Source organism: Podarcis gaigeae (genome assembly GCF_964106915.1).
Source record: "Podarcis gaigeae genome assembly, chromosome: 4".
NCBI lineage: Eukaryota > Metazoa > Chordata > Lepidosauria > Squamata > Lacertidae > Podarcis > Podarcis gaigeae.
Window position 1 is genome coordinate 88,730,091 of NC_139677.1, and position 24,269 is coordinate 88,754,359.

Consider the following 24,269-nt stretch of genomic DNA (forward strand, 5'->3'; position numbering starts at 1 on the left):
GGAACTTCTTGAAAACAGGTGCAAAACAACCAATGATACATCCAGAAAGTTGTATAAAGCATGTGCTTATTCAAACATAGGTTCTTCTTCTTAAATCTATAACATAATTAGAATCAGAGCAAAAATCAAAGCTCTGTGCCTCCCATAGCCTGCATTAGCCTGCATCCAGCCTAAGGCTATGCAGCTCCTGGAGAACATCTTGTCACATCCTTATACAACATCCTTCGACTCTCTGTGCCTGGAAACAGAAGACCAAGAGGCAACTCCCTTTTAAAAAGAGGATTTGCAACTGAATACCACAGGCATATGATCTAAGGTTAAACACTCACATGAAAGCTAGCAGAGAACAGTAACAGTTAATTATCAACCTCTTAAGAGCTCAGAGAGAACTTTAGTATGCTGAACAATTTTCCAGTGTTAAACCCCTTCAGCTTTATACATACACGCGCTCTTCATTTCAGTGGGCAATTAAACAATTAACATTTCAGACCATGGACTTGATGACTTTTGGGCCCCATATCTCCTGATTTTCTCGCGTTGTTTCAATTTTTAATGATTATATTTGAATGATTATGTGGTTTTTATGCTTTCTAAACTGCTTGAGGAAGCCCATTTTGACACTGAGCAGCATACATTTCAAATAATAATTTCATCATCATCATCATCATCATCATCATTATGTGCCTCCCTTTCTATGGTAAAGTGCTTCTCTTACTGAGAAGAGTGATAAACCAACCATGCTGCATTTGGGGATCTTTCTGCTCACTGTGCTAATTGGGTCCTGGATCTCTGCCCCCAAGTCCTTCCCATGGGGCATGAGTCTGTTAGGCCCCTGGCCATAACAGTTAGTTGAAAACTGCCAGAAATAGACCAAATACAGCAGCTCTCAGGGGAGAGAAGATGAGTTTCAATTTTTAAAAAAGCTTACAGGTGACCCAAGTATTCACCGTGTGGTCCTTGGAGCCACTTTAAGAAGTGCTATTTGAAAAGTACCCTTAGATTAAGCATCTCTTGAGAGTCTCCTCACTTAGCTGCTCACGACCGTCACCCCTTTGAAACTGATTGTTTTAATTGAGCGAGTGGCTTCGAGGACTCCCTTTGTTACCATTAAACGAAACTGCCATGCTCACCTCTCCGGCTTCCCCCAGCCCAACTCATTTAGCCAATGATTTCTTTTAAAAGGCTGCAATTTATCTCTCCATTTCATTACACCAAATCTCTAGGAGGTAGTTTAACCCTAAAATGGGAACCATTATCTAAACCTGCTTTAATTTGAACTGTTAAGTGATTCACTTCAGAGGCTGTGGGGTTTCTTTTGTTCAAATTGGTTAGGCGTTGAAGTAAATGGTTTGGCAATATTACAGAAAGGTGTTGTTGTTGTTTAGTCGTTTAGTCATGTCTGACTCTTCGTGACCCCATGGACCAGAGCATGCCAGGCACTCCTGTCTTCCACTTCCATGGAGCTGGTAGACAGCCACCCTCGACACAGAATTAACCTGCACCTCCATGGACAGCTGTGAGTCCAAAATGACTCCCAGGCTGCGCACCTGGTCCTTCAGGGGCACAGTTACCCCAATCTGGACCAGGGAGTCCCCCACACCTGCCTGCCCCCTGTCCCCCCAAAACAGTACTTCTGTCTTGTCAGGATTCAACCTCAATCTGTTAGCCACCATCCATCCTCCAACCGCCTCCAGGCACTCACACAGGACCTTCACCGCCTTCACTGGTTCTGATTTAAAAGAGAGGTAGAGCTGGATGTCATCTGCATACGCATACTGATGGTCGGGAATCAGCATGTTTTTACATGAGTAGAATGTGTCCTTTTATTTAAAATGCATCTCTGGGTTATTTGTGGGGCCTGCCGGGTGTTTTTACATGAGTAGAATGTGTGCTTTTATTTATTTGTGGGTTATTTGTCGGGCATAGGAATTCGTTCACCCCCCCCCCAATACAGTCCGGTCCCCCACAAGGCACCCTGCTGAAAAAGTTTTGGGGAGAGGACAGAACACTGAGGCACCCCACAAGTGTGAGCCCAGGGGTCGGAACACACATCTGCCAACACCACCTTCTGGACATGGCCAAGGAGAAAGGAGCAGAACCACAGTATAACAGTGCCCCGAGCTTCCAGCCCCTCTAGACCATCCATATTAGAGTTCATCCGGTTCAAAATGATGCCTACTTTGTAGTTGGTGTGGCTGACAAGGAGCCTGGTGTGAGCGAAGTTTTTAATGTTTGATGTTTTATTGTATTTTTAATATTTTGTTGGAAGCTGCCCAGAGTGGCTGGGGAAACCCAGGCAGATGGGCAGAGTAGAGATAATAAATAATAATAATAATAATAATCCCTTCCTCGCCCCTCCTTCCTTCCCTCTCGCTGGTGCTCCTCCTCAAATGCTGCCACTGGTCTTATATGGTGTTGGTTCGCTGCCCCTTGGCCCCCTCTGCCACCCTAACCTGACCTCTCATCCTCCTTCTTCCCTCGTCCTGCTTCACGCTTGAGTCTCTTCTGATGCCAGCATGGGCAAGAGGCTGGAGCTGCAGCTCAAATCATACTTGGGAGCCTGCCATCTACCTCTGGCCCCTGGCTGTCTATGTGAGTCAAGTGGCAGAACGGGGCTGGGGTGGTGAGGGAGGCAGGAGGCCGAATGTGGGGGACTCCCTTCCACAAAGTGGTGGAGAATTTGGTGTCATGAGAGTGTGTGTGCCCCTCTATCCCCAGCCACGTGCCTTGACTTGTATTTTGCCAGACCAAAGGTGGCAACCCTACTACTTAGGAGTGGTGCTATGTCAGGGATAGGACCAATGGGCATTATCTGGCTTCTGCCAGATATTTTCTTATCGGCAGAGGAAATATCTGTATCTGTCTCCAACTGGCCCAGTGTTGGTCCCTAGCAGGGCTTCATAGCCCTGGCATTTACCCATCCATGCAGTGTTATAATGCCAGGCCTGAGGAGGAATTTCACAACTGGGTGCCACCCCTGAAAAACTACTTTCTTCAGTAATGTCCAAAGGCAGAGATACCCGAAACTCCCTTATCCCAGCGCCGTGTCCCGCTGCTGTCCCTTATTGATGATGTCCCTTAAATTTCCTGGGTTTCAAAGGAAGCAGCTCCTCTCCCTCCCTCCCTGCCAGCCAGGGAGGAGGGAGGCTCCAACTGTGTTGCCTGGCTGCGTTACTCACCCAGTAAGGAGTCTAAGAACGACTGGGGGGGTGGAGCTTGCATGCCTTGTGCCGATCAAATCGGCCACATTGCCTGGGGACTCACCTTTGCTCAGCGCTTCCCAGCGGAGAGGTGACGGTGGTTTTACTTGCTGCATCCCCTTTGGCGGGTTGCTGTGCTGTGGGAACCACCGCTTGAGGCTTCGTTTGGCTGCTGGCTGGGCTTTCTGCCTTTGGCTCGGAGGGGCTCAGAAGTTGAACATACCTGTGCCCGGAAAATCCCTTATTTTGGCTGCGGATCCCTTATTTTCGAGGCTGCTGGTCCTTTATTTTCAAATCTGTAAGTTGACAGCTATGAAATCTACATTTTGTGTTACAAGCTTTGAAAACTGTTTGGTTTGGAACGTCTTATTGGAGAAGCTCATATTTCAGAACAGTGGATCTGGGGCAACTTTCTAAGGTCCACCTAACATTAACTACAAAATATGGAAATTTCTGAATGATGCGTCAGTGCAGCCACTGTCATGGAATAAATGCACAAGTTTTTAATGGTCTACAAAGATTTCTAGGTAAGCTGTAGAAAGATCCATTTTCTCCTAGGGATCAAAATGTAGATCTGTCAAGTGTGACCCAGAAAGATTTCTTTCCTAAGCTGATACCAATGTAAGACTTACCACCATCCCTCAAAGTCATGATTGCGGCCTGAATACCAAACAACTTCCCAGGAGATACATTATGCTAATCACTACCGCAATCAGTTATTTATCATTCTTACAGACATGTATTTTCCATTTATGCTAACAGGGTGGTTGATTGGATTTCTCTCATTAAATGGGCAGAGTCAAAACCAGTCTTATAAACTGCTGTTCAAGTTAATTGGGGAGTACTTTAGTACTTGGAAACTGAAAATTAAGGTTTTAAAATTATAACCTACATCAATCAGGCATTCTTCCGACATTAAGCCAAAATCAATCTGCTTAGTGTGCTCAGCATAAAGTTAAAGTAAAAAGAAGAAGAAGAAAAATCATTTGCTGGAAAAACCTATGAACTCATCAAGGGAAGGTAGACAATGCTTGGCAAGGACTACATGCTGTGTTTTTTGTTTGGGCTACTCAAGGAACTAGTCCATAAGTAATTAGACAAAGTAAATGTGCAGGTAGCATATCATACCCCTCCATAGTTGTTCTTATCATACATTGCATCCATTTATTGAAGTCAAATAATTCCCATTTCTCTCCCTTTTCTGTTCTTACCCCTTTCCTTCTCCTCCTTTCTGTGGTCTGGCTCCCATAGTTAAAATAACTGTGATCCCAGAGCTAACATCTACTTATTGGATTCTTATATAAGAATAATAATAATAGGAAGAAGAAGAAGAAGAAGAAGAAGAAGAAGAAGAAGAAGAAGAAGAAGAAGAAGTCATTATATGTTGCCCATCTGACTGAGTTGCCCCAGCCATTCTGGGCAGCTCCCAACAAAAAATAGTAAAAGCACAATACAACACCAAATGTTAAAAAACTTCCCCATATAGTGCTGTCTTCAGATGTCTTTTAAAAATCACACAGCTGTTTATCTGTTTGTCATCTGATGGGAGGGCATTCCACAGGGCAGACATCACTACTGAGAAGGCCCTCTGCCTTGTTCCCTGTAACCTCACCTCTCACAATGAGAGAACCACCAGAAGGCCCTCAGAAATGGCTCTCAGTGTCCGGGTTGGACAAAGCGGGGTGTGCTTGGTATTCCCAAGACAATGTAGTCATGGTTCTACTTTCAACATCATTGTATATCACGATCTGTTCTTATGATAGGAAACTGAGGTGGTACATGCAACCAGGACTGCAGCCATATTGGGTCGTATTTGACAAAATTGTCCTGTTTATGCAAGGACTTCTCCAAAGGGTCATCTGGTGACCTGCTATGCAGGGAAATTTATTTAAGGGTTGAGTGGTTTCAGCCCTGAAAGCTCATTGTCATGAACTGGAAGAAGATAGGAAATCAGAGTCATGAGTTTGGAAAAGTTGCTTGAGGACTAAAACCAGTGCATCACAAGCTTTTTTACTTTCTTGAACTGTATAGCAGTCGAAGGCAAACCACCCACTCCGCTGACAACATTCAAAGCGCAGCAACAATAATCTGTTCTAAGAACATCCAAGGATGATTTCCTCTTTCTGTCGCAAGTATTTGTTTTGCAACATAAAGGAACCACAAGACTTCTTGTCTTTTCTAGGGTAGCTTTCAGAGGTACGCATCTAATCCACCAAGGATAATCTTTATCTCAGGTGGCATCCAATACAATACAACGCTCTTCCCAGGACAGCTTTTCGATATATGGATGGATTTAGAAACATGTTTACCAAAGATAATGGGTTGGTTTGGCACTGTGCTTGCAAGCTCATGATGTTTTTCAAAAAGGGGCACTCGAAAGGACGATTGGATCTCGCCATCTCAAAAAGCTTCCTTCGTGTCACAGATAAGGCGCCATATCATTAGACGACAGAAAGAGCTTGCTCAGCCAGGCATGAGGTCAACAGCATAAAATGCCACTTGCTAGGGCTTTGACACGGATACGCTTCATGAAGCTTTCAGTGTCTCCTCTTTTTCTTTCTTTAAATAGTAATAATAATCAGATGGTTTCTGTTTCTGAAAAGAAATTGGTGCAATTTCCTGTCATAAACAACATCAGGGATTCAAAATTATGCTGAGTATTGTCACTCCTAATTGGCAGGTGCCTGCCCCCTGCCTCCGTTGTTCATCTGCATAATTAAGTTCTTTTTCTATTATTCTATATTTGTATTTACTTATACTTTATTGTATTTACTTAGACTTTCCCTATTACAATCAAGAGGCATATTGTCTCTGTTTCACTCAGAGAAGGGGAAACAGATAACCCTGTAGTTGGGAGATATTTTGAGAACCTCGAGAACGGGGTATAATTATCAAGCAAAACGACTTGGGCCCAATTTGTACCCAGCCAGTGTAGACTGCCTTGTCTCCAGTCTGCAACATCAGATTCCATGTGGCCTCAATAGAAAAGTGGTGTGTGTGTGTCTGTATCCCTCTATATATTGTTGGACTGTTACTCCCAGCAGCCCCAGCCAGCACATCCAATGGTTAGGGTGATGCAAGTTGTACTTTAGCGACACAGGGTCACAGCCCCTTCAAATCAAATATAGATACTACCACTGGGTAAAGGTAAAGGTACCCCTGCCCGTACGGGCCAGTCTTGACAGACTCTGGGGTTGTGCGCCCATCTCACTCAAGAGGCCAGGGGCCAGCGCTGTCCGGAGACACTTCTGGGTCACGTGGCCAGCGTGACATCGCTGCTCTGGCGAGCCAGAGCTGCACACGGAAACACCGTTTACCTTCCCGCTGGTAAGCGGTCCCTATTTATCTACTTGCACCCGGAGGTGCTTTCGAACTGCTAGGTTGGCAGGCGCTGGGACCGAGCAGCGGGAGTGCACCCCGCCGCAGGGATTCGAACCGCCGACCTTTCGATCGGCAAGTCCTAGGCGCTGAGGCTTTAACCCACAGCGCCACCTGCGTCCCCTACCACTGGTAGGGTACTGGTAGCCTACCACACATCGTGTCCTTAACACGATGCCCCTTACTACCACTGGGAGGGGGGAATAAATGTAGTAAGGGGCATCGTGTTAAGGACACCCTCAAATTTCGAGATTCCTGGTTTTTGAGGCCAAGACACATCTAGGTTTAGACATATGTGGGTCTGGAAGCAAATAATTGTTCTAGAAATAGGTAGAAAAATGAAGCTTATACCGAGTGTACATCATCATCATTATTATTATTACCACCGGTATTATTATTATTATTGTCTGTTTTGCTTCCCTTCCCAGTTAGTAATTAAGAAAGGAAACACCTTTTGTCTACACAAGATTGCTGATGATCCTCATGAAAAGGCAAAAGCAGATTGCAGATTGATAGAAGTTCTCACTGGCTTATGGATTTTCAATATATGCTGTTTGTCTGCATCAGCGAAAAGCACCAGGTCATTACAGCCTTCTGTGACATTCATAGCTAATTTACAACAAGGCCTCTTATAATATGCTACTTAAGCAACAGCCATTCTATAATTGAAATTTCTGTCAAAGTGCCGACAGTAACAATCTATTTTTATTTCCCAGGTTAAAAAAGAAAAGAAAAGAAAACTTGTTATGATTTTGCAAAGTCATGCGCCCTTAACAATATGCATGCCATAAAGCTATAGTGAGGAGTGCTTAGAAAAGTTCCCAACCTTCAATAAGTCAAATTATTAAAAGGTCAGAGAGGTTGTCAGTAAAGATCTGAGGCCTTTCTCTAACATAAAAACCCCTCTTAGGAATAAAAGCCTTCATTATGGAAGTTGTTTCCAATGTAGCGTTATGTAAGCTTTCTATCAGGGAGATTATTATTATTATATATTTATTTATACCTCACTTTTTCCCCTGATGGGGAATCAAGGCAGCTTACAGATAAAAATAAGAATGCATAAAAACATAGGAAAATTATTCAAAAACAATTGAACACTGATAGAATTACTGTCAGGAGCCGGTGTGAGGAGCTGATCAGCAGTAAAACACCTGATGTCAGAGATGTTAACTCTTTATCCAAAGAAACCAAAACAGCTCAGTCCTAGTGGTCACAGCAACTCTTGTCCCAATGAGACTGTTGTGAGATGGAAGGTCCCTGCTTTCTCACAACTGCCTAAGTCCTCTCCTCCCCTGGGTCCTTCCCAAGCACCCTGAGACTTCTCCACCTTGTCTGTCTTTGCTCCACCCTCTTCATACCACTTCTGGTCCTGGAAGGCCAGGTAGATGGGGAGCTGGTCGTAGTAGGAGGGAGAGACTCCCTGGCTTCTTCAGAAGCCTGCCCAGTGTCCAATTCTTGACCTTGCTCCTCTCCAGCCTCCACTTCTGCCTCTGATTCTGGACTGCTCCCTGTCACAGCCTCTGCCTGTTCACTAAACCCTGTTAAACCTTTTGGCTTCTGATACCTCCTCCTCCCAGTCTTCTCCCTCTGACCACTCATTGTCATCCCACCACCATTTCCCTGGCTCTGAGCCACCTTCACTTTGGGGGTGCCTTTGGGGGTTCCCCAAATGGTCCCCCCACTCCTCTGCATCCAGCCACTCCATGACAACTACACACACACACACTCCACTCCCATCGTTCTACCCGGATGCTGAGGTCCAGCTCCAAGGGCCTTCTAGTGGTTCCCTCATTGCAAGAAGCAAAGCTACAGGGAACTAGGCAGAGGACCTTCTCGGTAGTGGCGCCTGCCCGGTGAAACGCCCACCCATCAGATGTCAAAGAGATAAACAACTACCTGACATTCAGAAGACATCTGAAGGCAGCCCTGTTCAGGGAAGTTTTAAATGTGTGATACTTTAATGTATTTTTAATCTTTGCTGGAAGTCGTCCAGAGTGGCTGGGGAGACCCAGCCAGATGGGCGGGGTACAAATAAATTATTATTATTATTATTATTATTATTATTATTATTATTATTATTACACACACAGAGAGAGATTTCCACTCGCAGAACAGAATCCCCCTCCTGCGCCAACAAGGGGGGGAGGTGGAATGGGGCTGGGGAATCCCCAGTCATGTTTCTGAATATCATTTGCTGGAAACCACAGGAGGGAGAGTGCAATTGTGCTCAGGTCCTCCTTGTGGGTTTCCCATAGGCATCTGGTTGGCTGTAGTAGATTGGCCATTGGCCTGATCCAGCAGCTTCTTCATATGTTATTGAAGGAATGGGTTTCCCAAACCCAAAACTGACTGTGCAGGCAGTTTTAAAACTGCACCAAAATCCCTATTTTTTCTTAGCTAAAATGCATAAACTTGAGCCGTTGAGCAAATGCATAACAAGAACACAGCTCTCTCCTTTATCAGTTTGTGACGTCAGGGATGACCCTGTACTGTACCAGTAGAACAGAGAATACACGTCAGTGCCTTATCTCATGTCCTGACCACAAAAGGCACACAGACCTCAGTTCGGGAACAATGCCAGAAGCGTGTTCTCGGAGATGATGACCTCTTCCTCCAAGATAAGAGTAGGAAAAGGAAGATCCTTTTACGGTCAGAAGTACAGGAAGGAATTCCCTTTTATGGTTAAGAATATCAGAGCAAGAACATACGTGATGTCAACCTGCGTACATAGGCTGACGTGGTTGGATTTATATGGGAAGGAGGGAGAGGGTGCCTGGAGGATATATATACTGCATGAAGCTTGTCATTTCTTTGGACGTGCTGTGGACTTGATCACACAAGTGCCTTCTGCTATCCGGAGAGCAGAATAAACTCTTTCTTTGAACCAACCTCGGTGTCATTTGACTTCCTTCCTCCTGTCCTGGAGCAACACAGACCCAATCGGTGAACTCCAATAAGGCTACATTATTATGTATTGTGACCCCCTGCAGTATTTACAAGCACTGGCACTTGTCTGGCTGCTTTCATTCTTTGTCCCAACCCTCAAGGTAGACCATCTCTCGCATCATTGGCATGTTTCAAAACAACAGCAAACCAAACCCAAATATGTAGCTCACCACTTAAAAAAAAGCAACTGTACTATGATACGTCTGAATTTACAGTTGCCTGCTAGGCTGAAGTTGGAGTTGTATGTCCACATTGGAGTGCATATGGAGGTCATGTTCAATTCCAGAGATCTCTCTCCCAAAGCTGCTTTCCATTCATCACTGCTCTGGGCATGCAGAATTGAAACCATCCCATTCAGCATTTGACAGGACATAAGATAAAAGTCAATAAAAAGAGAATAATTTATTAAAAAGATCTAATGTTACAAGAACAGTACACAGGAACCAGTATTTGACTGTGTCTTTCACATAGTATATACCATTATATATAGTAAATATATACACGCTGTATACAGGATATCTAACATTTTTGAGACGGGACTTTGTTTCGGTTTCTGAACAAAGTTCTTTTTTTTTCTCCTCCTCCGATCATTTTTCAAAATTATCATGACATTATACAAAAATACAGTCTTCCCAGTTAAGTTGGACTGCTCTGTTACAATCTCATCCAAAGGAAACAGAAAAAAGAATCAAAATGACAAACCTCTTTTTGCAGCAAAACAGCCAAAGACCCCCAACCCCTTCAAACAAAAGAATAACATCCAGAAATAGGTGTCGTAAGATGGAAATGTCATCTTCTACAAAGGAGGTGGCAAACATTTAAAACATGTTTATTAATAGGTTGAAGATGCAACATACAATGTTCTGCACAGGCTAGAAAGAAAACAGACCCCTTTGCAACCCTGCAATGTAATTTGTCAATGGGATGTTGGGCTTTGGTGCAGCTAACTAAAGCTTGGCCATTCAGATCTATGGCACAATCTCCTGGTCCTTACTGGGGACATATATCAGAAAAACCTATTGGTCGCGTGAGATGTGCTGCAAGCTTGCAAACATGCAGGGATCCCACTGCAGGTTATTATGGGATTCCAGAACATGCCTATAAGGAACTCTTATGTTCTGTTGACTGCGTTTGGAAAGCTGTGCTTTATATGTTGAGTTACAGTCATTGTTTATGATCCAAAAGAAGAAGAAGAATGTTAGCATACAGGATTCCTGTTGCATGTAGTGTTGGGAGCAACCCACTCCCTGGTCTACATAATTTCAGCATTCCTTCATCAATGGGGTGACGAAGACACCCCAAACCCAATTCATTGAGGAATGTTTATTAAAGATTCTTCTGATGACATCATGAGTTTCTGCATCAGTCTGTGCTTCTCCTGACATTGATAGGACCCTCTGTCTGCTTTATGTTGGTGGGGGCAGAGAGGGACCAGTCAATGTTGGGATGAGCATTGTGTGTAGGTTGGACTCAAGGCTCCAGTGTGATTCTGAAAAGTTCATCAGGATTGTACCAAGGCCCAGTCACCTCTGTGTGCTGCAAGATGGGTTTTCCAAACTTGGGTCTCCAAGTTGTTTTCGGACTACAGTTCCCATTAGCCCTGACCACTGGGATGATGGGAGTTGCAGTTCAAAAACAGCTGGAGACCCAAGTGTGGGAAGCCCTGGATTAGCCTGTCCACTGAACTTATTTGTGGAGCTAGCAGGGATAACTGGATCAGAGCTGTGGTTGGGCCAGGAAGCTTTCTCCTCATTAGGCACTGTCACTACATGGTGTGTGCTAGGGCCCAGAGCCATCAGGTAATATTCTGGCATTTTAAGATGTTTTAAGCTGCATTTCAGAGATCATTTGTTGCCAATGCCAGTTCCTGACTGTGGAATGTCTATTTGCTACATGCATATGAGTGGCTGGAGTGGCTGTGTGTCCTACTTTACAGAGCCCAAGCCTCTATCTGAAGGGTTGTCAGTTCTCTGTTTGAAAGACTGTCAAATTCCTATTTAAAGATTCAGAACCGTAAGGAGAAAGGGCAGATCGGTCTCGAAGTCACTCACCAGATGTTCACCCCGAACACTAGGCTAAGCAGGCACACAAGCAAAACGAGAAGCCTTTCATTTCTCTTGAAAATTATAGTCATCATTTCTAAATGAAATGTTCATTCCTATCTTATGCAAGATTACGTTCTTATTGATTTTTGTAAGCCATTGCCTAAAGGGTAATGTATAAATGCTGCAAAACAACAGCAATAAATAAAAAAATAGCAATAAATAAAAAAATTGCATTCACAATTAGCAATACAAATTCTATGCTAATATGCTTTTGGTGACACATAGCAAAGAATGACACTTTCCATAGCTGGTCCTTCTTATTTATTTAATTTATTCATTGCTTCTTCTTGCCCCAGGCAACTCAAAGCAACTTTTTAAAATGGAAAGACCTGGTTTGTCTTTCCCGAATAGGTTTGTGGCAATTGCACTCTTAATTTTCTGCTTTAAAGTTATGGACCTTCCTTTTTTATCACTGTAGAATTACATTCTCTCTCTTTGCTCACCACCAGAGGCAGCTGCTTCCTCCTCCTCCTCCCGCCCCACCCAGGCATCTTTCAGCAAGTCCTTCAATTGATTCATTAATTGCTGCTTTTTAGACTTAGAGGTTTATATTCTTAAGAAAGGGCTCTGAGGAAGTCTTTATCTTGCCTCTAAAACCTGCAGTGCTCATTCTAACCATTGTCTCGGTGTCGCAGTGGTTTAGAAGTCCTTGTTCCCCTCCTTTCTATGGGAGCATTATGCATCGAAAGACGAAATCGGCAGGTGGCAGAAAGAAGAAGAGTTTGAATTTGATATCCCGCTTTATCACTACCCGAAGGAGTCTCAAAGCCGCTAACATTCTCCTTTCCCTTCCTCCCCCACAACAAACACTCTGTGAGGTGAGTGGGGCTGAGAGACTTCAGAGAAGTGTGACTGGCCCAAGGTCACCCAGCAGCTGCATGTGGAGGAGCGGGGAAGCGAACCCGGTTCACCAGATTACGAGTCCACTGCTCTTAACCACTACACCACACTGTTCTTCCATTTATTTTCCAAGGTGGGTGGTAGTAGAATGTAGCAAAACACACACCTGACACTGCACACTTATCTTACTTTGCCTGACATCACGTCAGCACCATACATTTAAAGCGCACTTAAAGCACATGACTTCCCCCCAAGCTTTCTGGAAACTAGTTCCTTCTCAGAGCTACAATTCCCAGCACTCTTAACAGCTTTCCGTTCCCAGGGTTCTTTGGGGGGGGGGGAAGCCACATGCTTTAACTGTACAGTGTGGATGTGACCTGACTTTCTATCTGTCCTTTTAAAAACAGCAGCACAAGCCTATGTGGGACATACCCCAAAGAAAGCAAAATAAACAGAAATCCCCAGATTCCATACAAGTTTCCTCTCCAAAGAATCTGGTACTGGCAGTTGCCCAAAATTCCATGACTAAATATGACAACCTCAGGCTATATACTGACTTTCGCGGTCAGCATGATTCCTTCAAGCGTATATAACTTAAAAGTTGCTTCCTTGCCTGTACCCTTAGCAGCTTAGGGCCCTCGTATTTATGACACCACCTCTCCTGGTATGCCCCGTAGAGGACCTTAAGGTCCATGAATAATCATAGTTTAGAGGTCCCGGGCCCTAAGGAAGTCAGATTATCCTCCACCAGGGCCAGGGCCTTCTCAGTGATGGCTCCGACCTGGTGGAATGCTCTGTCCCATGAGACCAGAGCCCTGCAGGATTTAACTTCCTTCCGCAGGGCCTGTAAGACAGAGGTATTCCACCTGGCTTTCAACTTGAACTTAGCCTGATCTTTTATTCCCCTTTCTTCCCTCCTCCTCATCTTTTTATGAAGATTACCTGCTCTGGGATCGCACAGCTAATTCCCCCCTGGTCTCCTCGCTGGCCCAAATAAGACTAACTTAGCCAGCTAGCCCTGGTGATCATCTAATGTTTATTGGATAGATTTCCCCCCTAAATTGATTTTTAAATTCTGAATTTATTGTTATTGACGTTTTATACTGCATTTTATACTGGGGTTTTTCCTCCCTCCATCAATTAAGTGTTTTGAATTTGTTGTTAGCCGCCCTGAGCCCGGTTTTCTGAACCGGGAAGGGCAGGGTATGAATAAAAATTTATTATTGTTATTATTACCATATTCACCACCCTAGAGCATACTCACATGTGCGTTTTAACACAGACAAGAGCAGAGGTATTTTGGCTTGGGTGCTCCTGTCATGAGAGACCTTCAGAATGTCAGCAGATGTACACACACACACACAAATACACACCTCTTCACTCTGCATTGGAAGAAATGGGGAAATGTGTGGTACTGCAAAATAATCTCTGGGATTAAAATGGGCAGCAATGGTCCTAGCCCTTAACTGGACTGGACATAGTAGCCTAAATTAAGAAATGGGGACCTGTGATAGTACCAGTGCTCTTTTTCTAGAAAAAAAGAGGCGCCGGAACTCACCATGAACGCCTCTGTTTTTCTCTTATAATGGCAATGGTGCCCACCTGAGAGGTGCCGGAACTGAGTTTCAGTGAGTTCCAGCTGGGAAAAAAAAGCCCTGGATAGTACCCATGGTCAGGGTCACATTCAGCTTTTTATTTTTCCATTTTTAACTTCAGTTCCCAAGAGTCCTCACAATAAAAAATGCCTGCATTTTAATGTGCATTTCCCCCAATATATTTGTTGTGATTTGCCTATGTATATGCTTTTTGCAATCAGTTCCCCCCCAACAAAATTCATTTTTTTGCATGTTATTTTCAATTCCATGCATTTCTGTGCACATACTCTCATAATGTATTTGCACACTTTTTATTTGGTACGGATTTTTTTTTCTGCAGAACCGCCTCGCAAAATTCAGAGGTGTGAATTTCAAAGGAGAGGTGCCTTCCGGTTTGCATATGGTTTCGGGAAGTGCAAGTTGGGTATGTTTGCATTAAAATGCAAATGGAACCAAATCTCTTGTTAGGGGTGGTGGGTGAATACTCCCGAAACTTGAACCTGTAGCTCACGTAATGTGAGTCAGAGCAATATGGTGTAACAACCTTAGTGTAGACAGACGCAGAAAGATGGAGAAGGGGGGAAGGGAGAGGAAGGAAGGAAGGAAATAAATAAAGGAACTTGGTAGACAAATGGATAAAGCAATGCTAAAATAAAATGCAAGAGAAAGAACTGAAAATGGTCCCAGTCCTATATTTGAAGATATATCCTGGATCTGGAGAGGCTGAAGGCCACTTGCTTAGAAAACAATGTCTAACAGCATCAATTCCAGCGTTGCTTTGAACATGGCATTGCCCTGTTTGAACAGTGTACACGTTTTTGACAGCAAATCCAGGCAACACCACCCTGTTTCGATCTCGAAATGCTTCTTGATATCCTTCAGCTGAATCACCAAATATAGACAGTACAGTACCATACAAAAATGGACTACAAAAATAAAGGTCTAAAGATTGACAGCTGTTTGAGGATAACAGCTCTGTCTCTTTGCATTCGTTCGGGTTTTTTTGTTTACTTCCAGTTAGCAATGACTGGAGGCTATGATTAAATGCCTGGCGAAGGTTTCATTGCCATTTGCATTCTCTCTCAGCTATATTCTCGCTGTTAGAAAATAAGCATTCTCTCTCTCTGTTGTTAAGGTGGACAACAGCTGGTGCAAAAATAATACGGCTGCGTTTCATTCCTTGCCGAGCTGCTTAGAAAATTACCTTGCAGTGAAAAAAAGTGACTCGCATGCCCTGAGAATAGAAACAGAGCAGAAAAACAATAAAAAATTACCATAGTTTGCTAACTTGATGTGGCCTCATTCATTTTTTTTTTTTAAGGTGACATTTTCTACAATGATTTAGAAAAGGCCTTTCCAATAGGGGAAAAAAAGCAATAAAGCCAGCCTTATGAAAAGAGGGAGGGGGGATTTAGACTCCAAATATTTATCAAACTTTTTTTCTTAAAAAAACCTAACCCATAACAACTCAAACAAAATAGATGTACTGTACTAGACGCCACAATTTAAACTACTCATGATACAAGACTGGTGTCAGCTAATATAGAAACGCATTAGAAAAGGAAAGTAAAATTGGACAGATTTTTTCCATTTGCTTACAAAAGTTGATTTTGTACAATCTGCATATTTTCTCTGTTGGGCAATAAATATCCCCTCCCCCATAGAGGACATTTACAAGAAACTGAAGAGAAGAAACCTGATGAATTGTTTTAGCATTATTCGCCACCCACAACACTCTTCCTGGTGCACCATGTGTGTTTCTCGTGTCTTTGACCATTGGGCTCTTTGCCTTCTGCTTCTTCCATGGATACAGAATTCCATCCAGTGATGTTATCAAGCTAAACAAATCAGAATGATGAATGAGGAAAAGGTCCACAGTCTGTCTTCACCACGAGGTTGACGGGACCATTAGTACCAAAAGGAACGTAACAGTCGATGACGAAGTAGAGAAAGCATGTAGGCTTGACTGAGAACTTGTGACTTTTCCACCTAGGACAATCAAAACAAGAGACAGAAACACAGAATTTTAGAACTGTGGTGTTGGAATCGACCCAAAGAGTTGTCTAGTCCAACCTCCTGTAATGAAGGAATCATAGCTAAAGAATCCCAGATGGAATGGTGATCCACGATGAGGTAGTAACTCCCTATCAGATTTTGGCATTTTGCAGTTCCTAACCCAATGATCTGCTGTGATTTTAACACACCAATACCTTGAGAAAAATTCAGCACAAGGGACTCTTTGATCCAACCCAGAATATGCATATTTATTATTTTTTTTGTGTCGGTGTGGGCTTACTGGGACAACACTGATGATTCATTTTAATTACAACAGGTCTGATTGTTTTTTCCAAGTAGGATGGCTCTGCCTAGCCAAGACGTAAAATAAATAAATAAAATACAATTAACTTTGCATTTGGCAAGAAATTATGAGAGTAAATAACCTTCCCTTTGTTTATTTGAAATGCATGTCCTTTGCATACTTATTAATCAAGTAACATTAGTTATTGTTAATCAATGCAACAGTAAACAATGCTCGATGTCATCCTCCGTTTTAAAATTAGCACTGTCGGTCCTTTATTGGCTGAGGCTATGTAAACAAACTAGGAAGGTAATGTTCTTTCTTTATGAAGTACTCTCTCTTACTCATGTTTTGTTGACAAGAGGACTCTGGTGGGACTCTTACACCCAACTGAGATTTATATCAGAACTTTGGACCTTTTGTTGGTGTTTCAGCAGAGAAATATATGAGCACAAGTTTAGACCAGATGTTTTCCTGATGTACACCGAGGGAAAAGCTGATGTGGTGCTGTTGTCAAAAAACTCTGGATTGCATTATGGGTGGGTTCTCCACTTCCAGCCACTGTTGTGGAGAAAAGTGTGTGTAAGAGAGACAGTGTGTTCAGAAACAACCCTAAATTAACACTTGTCCACCTTTGCTTTTGCTTCCGTCCACCATGTGGCTCAGAGAAGAGTGCCTAGGAGAGAATGAGACCTTCAGGATTCAAAAACTTCTGCACCCCTGGTGCAAAGGGTCATAACCTGTGTGGGAACTTCCATGTTTCTGCAACAGCCGTTGCACCTAAAACTCTTTAGAAAAAGCTTTCACCTTATTTAACCCACAGTCTTTTCAGTGGAGGGCATTCACCTGACCAGTGGAGAATCATCAAATAAACAAGCAATGAGATATCAAACATTGCATATGCATGTGTGGTCTGACCCCCAAGATGTTTCCAAGTCAGCCAGGAGGCAACATAGTTGGTGTCGTCCTCAACTGACTTGACTGGATCCCCTTTGATTTTGGCTGCAACATCAGGATTTAAAAATTCCTTTAGAATAACAAGCTGACCAAGACCCCTAGGACTTTGCTCAATATGCTGGAAGCAAAACTTGAGATATAGAGCACATGGAAGAATCCATGCCACTTTAACAAACCGCAATGATACCATGCTATCTCATATATTGGTCATTGATAAGGCAGGATGTGTAATTTAGATGGATAATCTTGCCACATCTGGTCTATGGTACGGCAATGGTGATAACACAATAACCCCCATCGTTCTGCCTGGACACTGAGGTCCAGCACCGAGGGCCATCTGATGGTTCCCTCACTGCGAGAAGCCAAGTTACAGGGAACCAGGCAGAGGGCTTTCTCAGTAGTGGCACCTGCCCTGTGGAACGCCCTCCCACCAGTTGTCAAAGAGAAAAACAATTACCAGACTTTTAGAAGACATCTGAAGGCAACCCTGTTTAGGAAAGCTTTTAATGTTTAATAGACTATTGTATTTTAATATTCTGTTGGAAGCCGCCCAGATCGGCTGGGGAAACCCAGCCAGATGGACAGGGTACAGATAATAAATAAATTATTATTATTATTATTATTATTATTATTATTATTATTATTATGCGTTTCACTTCCTTACCTGAAAAAGATGGTACCCTGATTTGAGAGCTCGGCATCCCATCCCCTCCTTCACTGACTGCGCGAACCTCTATGATATAGACCCCGACATCAGGGAGAAGCACCACTGCAGATGTTTTCTGTGTTTCAATGACTTGACTGTTGCTGTCACCTTCCTGCCTAAACAAGACCTGCGGACAATATGAACAGCTGTAGAATATCTAGCATCCAATGAAGAACATGGCAATCAAAGCAAGGGCTAAGCAACTGGGAACGGGGCTTATGGAATAAGTAAGAAGGACAATGTGTATGAAATTAAGCATGGTATGAAAAGAGTGGATAGAGACAAGTCGTCCCCATGCCCAATAATCTGATGCCATTCAATGAAACTGAATGTTGGAATCAGGCTGATAACTGCAGGTACCTCACATCTGGCATCTCCATCAGTGCTAACCGTAATTTATACTAACCAGAGTTAGAGAAGAGGGTTTATGGTGATTGATAAAATAGTGGCAGAGCACTGTAGTTAACACTCAGCAGGGATGTAAGGAGGAGATGGGCAGGAAACAAAAGGGAGGAGGGTTGCAAGCCAGCAAAATGCTCTTGAACTTTGAACCATGTGCAAGTTCTTGCCATGCTACCCTTTGTTCAGTTAATGTAAGATATGAACCTTCTGGACAGTGAATGTATATGTTGTCTCGAGTGCTGTTGGAAGTATGCAAGTATTAAATGGGAGGGAGGGAGGGAGGGAGTAGGGCTGGATTTAGTTTTGATGAGGCCCTAAACTACTAAAGATAATGGGGCCCTTCATATGTCCAGCTGTCTTTTTCAACAACAAATTGTCACTCTTTTTTGTGTTGAATATATGCTATATGGTAATTTATGGACCTAATAGGTATCTAAAGCCATTTGCACATAACAAAATATGTATTTTATCAAAATAATTGTTGAACTGAAATGCAATCTTATATTTTGGAAATGTTCATCCAGTTTTTTTTTCCTTTAATTTTTTGGGGGGCTTGTTTAGTTTATAAGTAAGTCCGGCACTGGGAGGGAGGGAGGGAGGGAGGGAGGGAGGAGAGATCATTTGGCTATAGTGTATATGCCCATTTGTATATGCATTTGAGATTGCAACTGGGTGTACATGCAAAAGCGTATGCATGTGTGATCAACAGTGGATATGCATTTTTTTTGTGGGGCGTGTGTGATCCAATAACCATTTTCAAACCACTTATGTAGGTAAAGCTTCTCATTCTTCAAAGCACCAAAAATGGAAGAGTGAAGCCAGATGCTACGAGTACAGATTGCTGATATCCCCAACACAATCATAACAAATCTCAGTATTTGCACTTCTGCTCCATAAAGAAAATATTAATTTTAATGGCATTTACAACACCTCATGTTTCTGGCTTTCCTTAAATCCTACTGCAAACACTATCAAATTGAAGCGTTAGCGCGGATTTCACTGCAGTCTGTTCCTATTAATAGTCAAATGGGGCGGCCTTAACGGCATCAGGCAGCATATATTATTCAGTTCATAATCCACACTTGACAATCACCATATCCAAAATATACTAAGGTATAAAGGCATTTAATTTGATTTTAAGGCGTGGGTGGGTTGTCCTTAAAAAACATAGTGCTTTTGCTTGAACTCCATGTTTAAAAGAGAAATGGAAATAGATGGCGACTGGAGGGTGGAAGGAAAGGAAGTAGGGTTGAGACATCCATCCTTACAGGATCTCTGGTTCAACTACTTCCTTTTTCATGTCAAGATGCAGCTCTGAGAGAACAACCTTCCATTGATGCCCATGTGGAAGAAGGCCTCTGTGTGCATATGCGTTGAGGAACCACATGCTTAGGCGTGTTCTACGCAAGCGATTCCCCACCCCCATTCCCAGTCTAGTTGCTCTAGTTGCTGGGATTCCACAACCATATCCTTCATGGCGCTGTCAGGCAAGGAAGGTCCAGAGGAAGGAATTAACTCTTTATTGTCAATAGACTGCAGTGGGTTCAGAGCAGAGTAAACACAGAATTCTACTTCACCCCCCCAAAAAAAGAAACTTTTATAAATAAATGAAGTATTATAAGTTTAATTCTTTAAAATAGCAACAACAGCAACATCTTACTAATTAGTTTGTTTAATTCCAAGCTGAAAGACATTGTTTAACCGCTAAAGTTCCAGTGTTCCAGTGACTTTTGTTCTTTGTATGATCAGCTCTGTATAACTGGTTTTGTTCCATTCCGAAAATGAATTCATTTTATTATCCTGTATGACTGAATATTGGCAGAGGAAGTGGCATTGTAGAATAGCGATGATCTTTACTGTCAAAAGTGCACTTACAAGTTAGGAAAAGGCAGGTCCATCAGTCCCACGTCTCTCAGCTACTTCTAGGTGCACACCCAATGGGGAAGTCGCTGCAACAAAAATTCACCCTAACCCTAACCTGACCTCAGCTTATGTATCTTCCCCAAGCAGTCTAAGACTCTACTTGCATGTAATCTACTTCTGCTCCTCCTGCTTCAAACCCCTTCTGGTCCTGGGAGACAGTGGCCCAGGAGAGGTGGGGGCAGGAGGAGGAGCTGTGGAAGCCCTTAACTCTCCACCAGCCTGACCTCTCTCCCCTTCCTCCTGCACCTGTTTTTCACTCTCCATTCCTGCAGCTTCTCCTGCCTTTGCCTCTCTCCTCCAGGCTGTTACAAGTTCAACCAGATCATTCACCTCTTCTTCCAAGTCAGTCTCTAACCCCCCTTCTCCTGGCGTCCACTCATCAGCATCCAGCCACCACTCCTCAGTGTCCAGTCAGTCCCTGACAATACCTTAGCTTCATTAGCTCAGAAAGAATGAGCTGATTGGCTACCCTTCCCTTGAATGCTTATGTCATGGCAGGTGCAAACAAGCCAAGAAATCTTCCATAAACCATGGTTTCCCATTTTGTCCCAACCAGGAAACTATGGTTAATGGCTTTGGAAATTTCAAATAGCACTGATCTGCTATTTTTGAGAGGAGGAACTAGAATTAAGCCCCCACATTTTGCCCTACCCAATGGGCAGCTGATCAGTGCAATTGCTAATTGTTTGAGAAGGCTAAGCACATACAGGCTTGGCTAATGGAAACCGACACATGGATCGGGGCCTGCGAATTCGATACTTTGGCTTCTCAGTGCTGAAGAGCCTTGCAATGCACAGTGTGAAATAAGGAAAAAGAGAGGAATGAAAGAACATAGAATTCCGGAGAACGAGATGGTAGATATGTCGAAACTGACCTTGTATCCCATGACATCTGATTCATTAGCTAAAGGTTTAACAGGTTCCCATCCCAAGGAAACATGGGAGCCATCTTGTATCCACATAATGTTGCTTGGCGCTTGGCTAGGAGCTGAGAGGGAAGATAAAAACAAAGAATGTTTTGAAATACATTTTTGAAAATTTGGCAAGAGCACCCAAAGAGCCAGACAAAGTTCAGTGACATAGTCTCTTGTTCCAGAAGTGTCATTTCAATACCTACTGGATCGTTTCATCTCCCCTTCCTATTCCATGCCAAAACCTGTTAGCCTTATTTTCCTGAAAAATAACTTCTTGAGAATCTCAAATGCTCTCAGTCCTCCTTGGAATACAGATCCTTTGAAGTGAGCTCCTGAAGCCAAACAACACAGCAGCCCTATTTTGTTATTCAGCATCTACTATCTACCTCTCTCCCACAAGGAAAGGAAGACCAAGAAAAAGGAATGGAAGCCTTATTAGGGCTGTACATTACAAGGAGGAGAAGAAGAGTTGGGAACCTACGAGATTTCTTGGTGGTGGCACGGACGGCACTGCTGGGTGGTCCATACCCCGCTGAGTTGTACGCCTTCACTCTCAGGTGGTATAATGTGTTGCCTTCAAGCCCTGTCAGAATGATGGATGACTCATTTCCTTCTGTCCTGGTCTTTTCAGCCGCTTCCTCTTGTTCCATATCTTTCCAGTAACCAACCTGCCAATGGAGAATTGTGTGAGCGACTGACCACGACACTCATGGGGTTCTTTCCCTAATGAGTTCTTTCCTTATGTACATTCATAATGTCCATAGCACTATGGAGTGTACAGCCCTCTTTGAGAAAATGTCAAGAGGACTGGAGTAACTCCACTAAGAGGAAAGGTTGCAATGCTTGGATTTTATTTTTTTCCAGTTTAGTATGTGGGGGTATAAGACAGAGGTGTATTAAATTACGGTTGATGTAGAGAAAGTGAATAGACATTTTAAAAATCTCCTTTTCATATTACTTGAATCAGGGGTCTTCCAATGAAGCCAGTGTGGAGACGTTCTTCATGACAGGTGTAGAGAAGTACAGTGGTACCTCGGGTTAAGTACTTAATTCGTTCCGGAGGTCCGTTCTTAACCTGAAACTGTTCTTAACCTGAAGCACCACTTTAGCTAATGGGGCCTCCTGCTGCCGCCGCGCCGCCAGAGCCCGATTTCTGTTCTTATCCTGAAGCAAGGTTCTTAACCTGAAGCACTATTTCTGGCTTAGTGGAGTGTGTAACCTGAAGTGTATGTAACCTGAAGCGTATGTAACCTGTACTTCTTCCCACCGCACAGAGTTAAATAATGGAATTCATTCCCACAAAATGTGATAATGGTGACAAACACCTTGGGAAAGGATTAGACAAATTCAGGGAGCATTGGTCTCCAATGGCTACATTTTCTCCATAATAATATGCTGGTTTAGGTTTATAGGTTCATTTCTTTTATTCCCACCTATAAATAATTATATTAAACCATGTCCCTAGCAGTCAGAAATAATTACTGTAATTTAGATAGAAGTACAATACGTTTCATCATAGTGGGGAAGGCTGCAGCTAGGTGATCTGCATACCTGCTCTGTCTGCTGTTCAAGTGCTTCTACCTGCTGATGGGCAACTCTCTTATTCTTAAACTGGACTTTGATTGGACAGAACTTCGAATGGAAGGTGTCTTTGAGAGAATTGTAAAGTAGGGCATGCAGCCACCTTATGGATGTTAGAATTTCTGATCTATGATTGCAGTCATAGGATTGTTGTCTATCACATGACGTTATATGTTTTGACTCCACAGAGTTGGAAGTGATGGAGACAGGATATTTGTGTTACTGTGTTCCATGAAGTGGGACTATTGTCCTTTGTCCTTTTTCTCTTTGCTGTCTGATGCTATAGAGAGAGGGAGCCATGTTGCAGTGCCCTGTGTGTGTTTACATGTAAATAAAGTAGATTAGCCAAAATGCTGAGTTGCTGAGGTCTGTCACACATGATGTGCAAACTCTGCGGATCCCTAAGTGTGCTGGTTGGTATCGGTTGCTGTGATGTTCAGGCTGAAGAAAGCTTATGAAGCTCCCGAACGATCGACCAGGAGGGAGGGAACATGCCATTCGGGCATGTGTCTCTACCAGGGTCCTACTCAAGTGTAGGCTGAACTCCTGACAATGAAAAGGTCTCAAGGAAAACCACAACTCACTTCCATGTGGGATTGGCCATACCCTTCCCAGTCGCCCAGCGACAGGGTATTACACTGTTAGCACATTAAGGACATCCTTGGTGGATCAGGCCACTGAACCAACTACTCCAGCATCCTATTCTCACAGCAGCCAACCAGATGATTACAGTAAGCCCCAAAGCAGGACCTGAGTGAAGCAACACTTCTCCGTCCTGCTGTTTCCAGCAACTGGCATTCAGAAGCATTGCTGCCTCCAGAACATAGCCATGGGTAGATTTATCCTCCACAAATTTGTCTATGAGAACATTGAGATTCAGTGCACCACAGCATGGGATGTTGTTGTGTTGAGGAGCTAGATTGAGTGAGCAAGAATGAGTGCTGACAGGAAGTCAAAAGTACTTCAGAGGATTCAAGGACAGCCCACCTCTGGTGGGTTCTCCAAGAAATTTACTCTTCAGACCTGGCAAGCTTTGAACTGAATCGTGTGAGGAAATGGCACAAGCAATATTTCCTTCTTTGGCGCAGCGAGAAAGCTCTGAGCCTGGGTAATGAATTGGAGATGACAGAACACCTGAGGAGACCTTGTAGTGGGTTAATCATACCGGAGCAGCATCGCTGGGGACAGAGAGGCGGGCTGTGGGCTTGGTTTGAGTTACTCAGATAGGAACTCGTTTCTGTCAAATGCAATTCAGGAAGAATCCTCTCTGTGGATCACCTCCCTTCCTTTGCACACAGAAGCCCAAATCGTTTTTGATGTTTACAAGTCTGTGGCAGTCACTGCTTGCCTTTGCAGAGTCCCCCCCCCCAACTCTCTGGGGGGCTACGCTGGCAGCATATGAATACCAACTAGTTCCTTTGTAA

The 24,269-nt window shown here is 43.4% G+C and overlaps 1 protein-coding gene across 4 annotated transcripts in view; it reads right to left on the minus strand.

Moving 5' to 3' along the window:
• Window positions 1–9,906: 9,906 nt before the first annotated feature.
• Window positions 9,907–24,269, minus strand: part of CNTN5 (contactin 5) — a 701,719-nt gene continuing 687,356 nt past the window's right edge. For 3 of the 4 annotated variants that reach the window (XM_083736193.1, XM_083736191.1, XM_083736192.1), the window contains 4 exons: window positions 21,746–21,932; window positions 21,226–21,338; window positions 17,985–18,153; window positions 9,907–16,053 (listed from right to left, as the gene is read on the minus strand). In XM_083736193.1, coding sequence (XP_083592319.1) covers window positions 15,950–16,053; window positions 17,985–18,153; window positions 21,226–21,338; window positions 21,746–21,932 — 573 coding nt within the window. In that variant the 3' untranslated portion in view covers window positions 9,907–15,949. The remainder of the gene's footprint in view (window positions 16,054–17,984; window positions 18,154–21,225; window positions 21,339–21,745; window positions 21,933–24,269) is intronic. The other variant, XM_083736194.1, reaches the window with a different exon arrangement.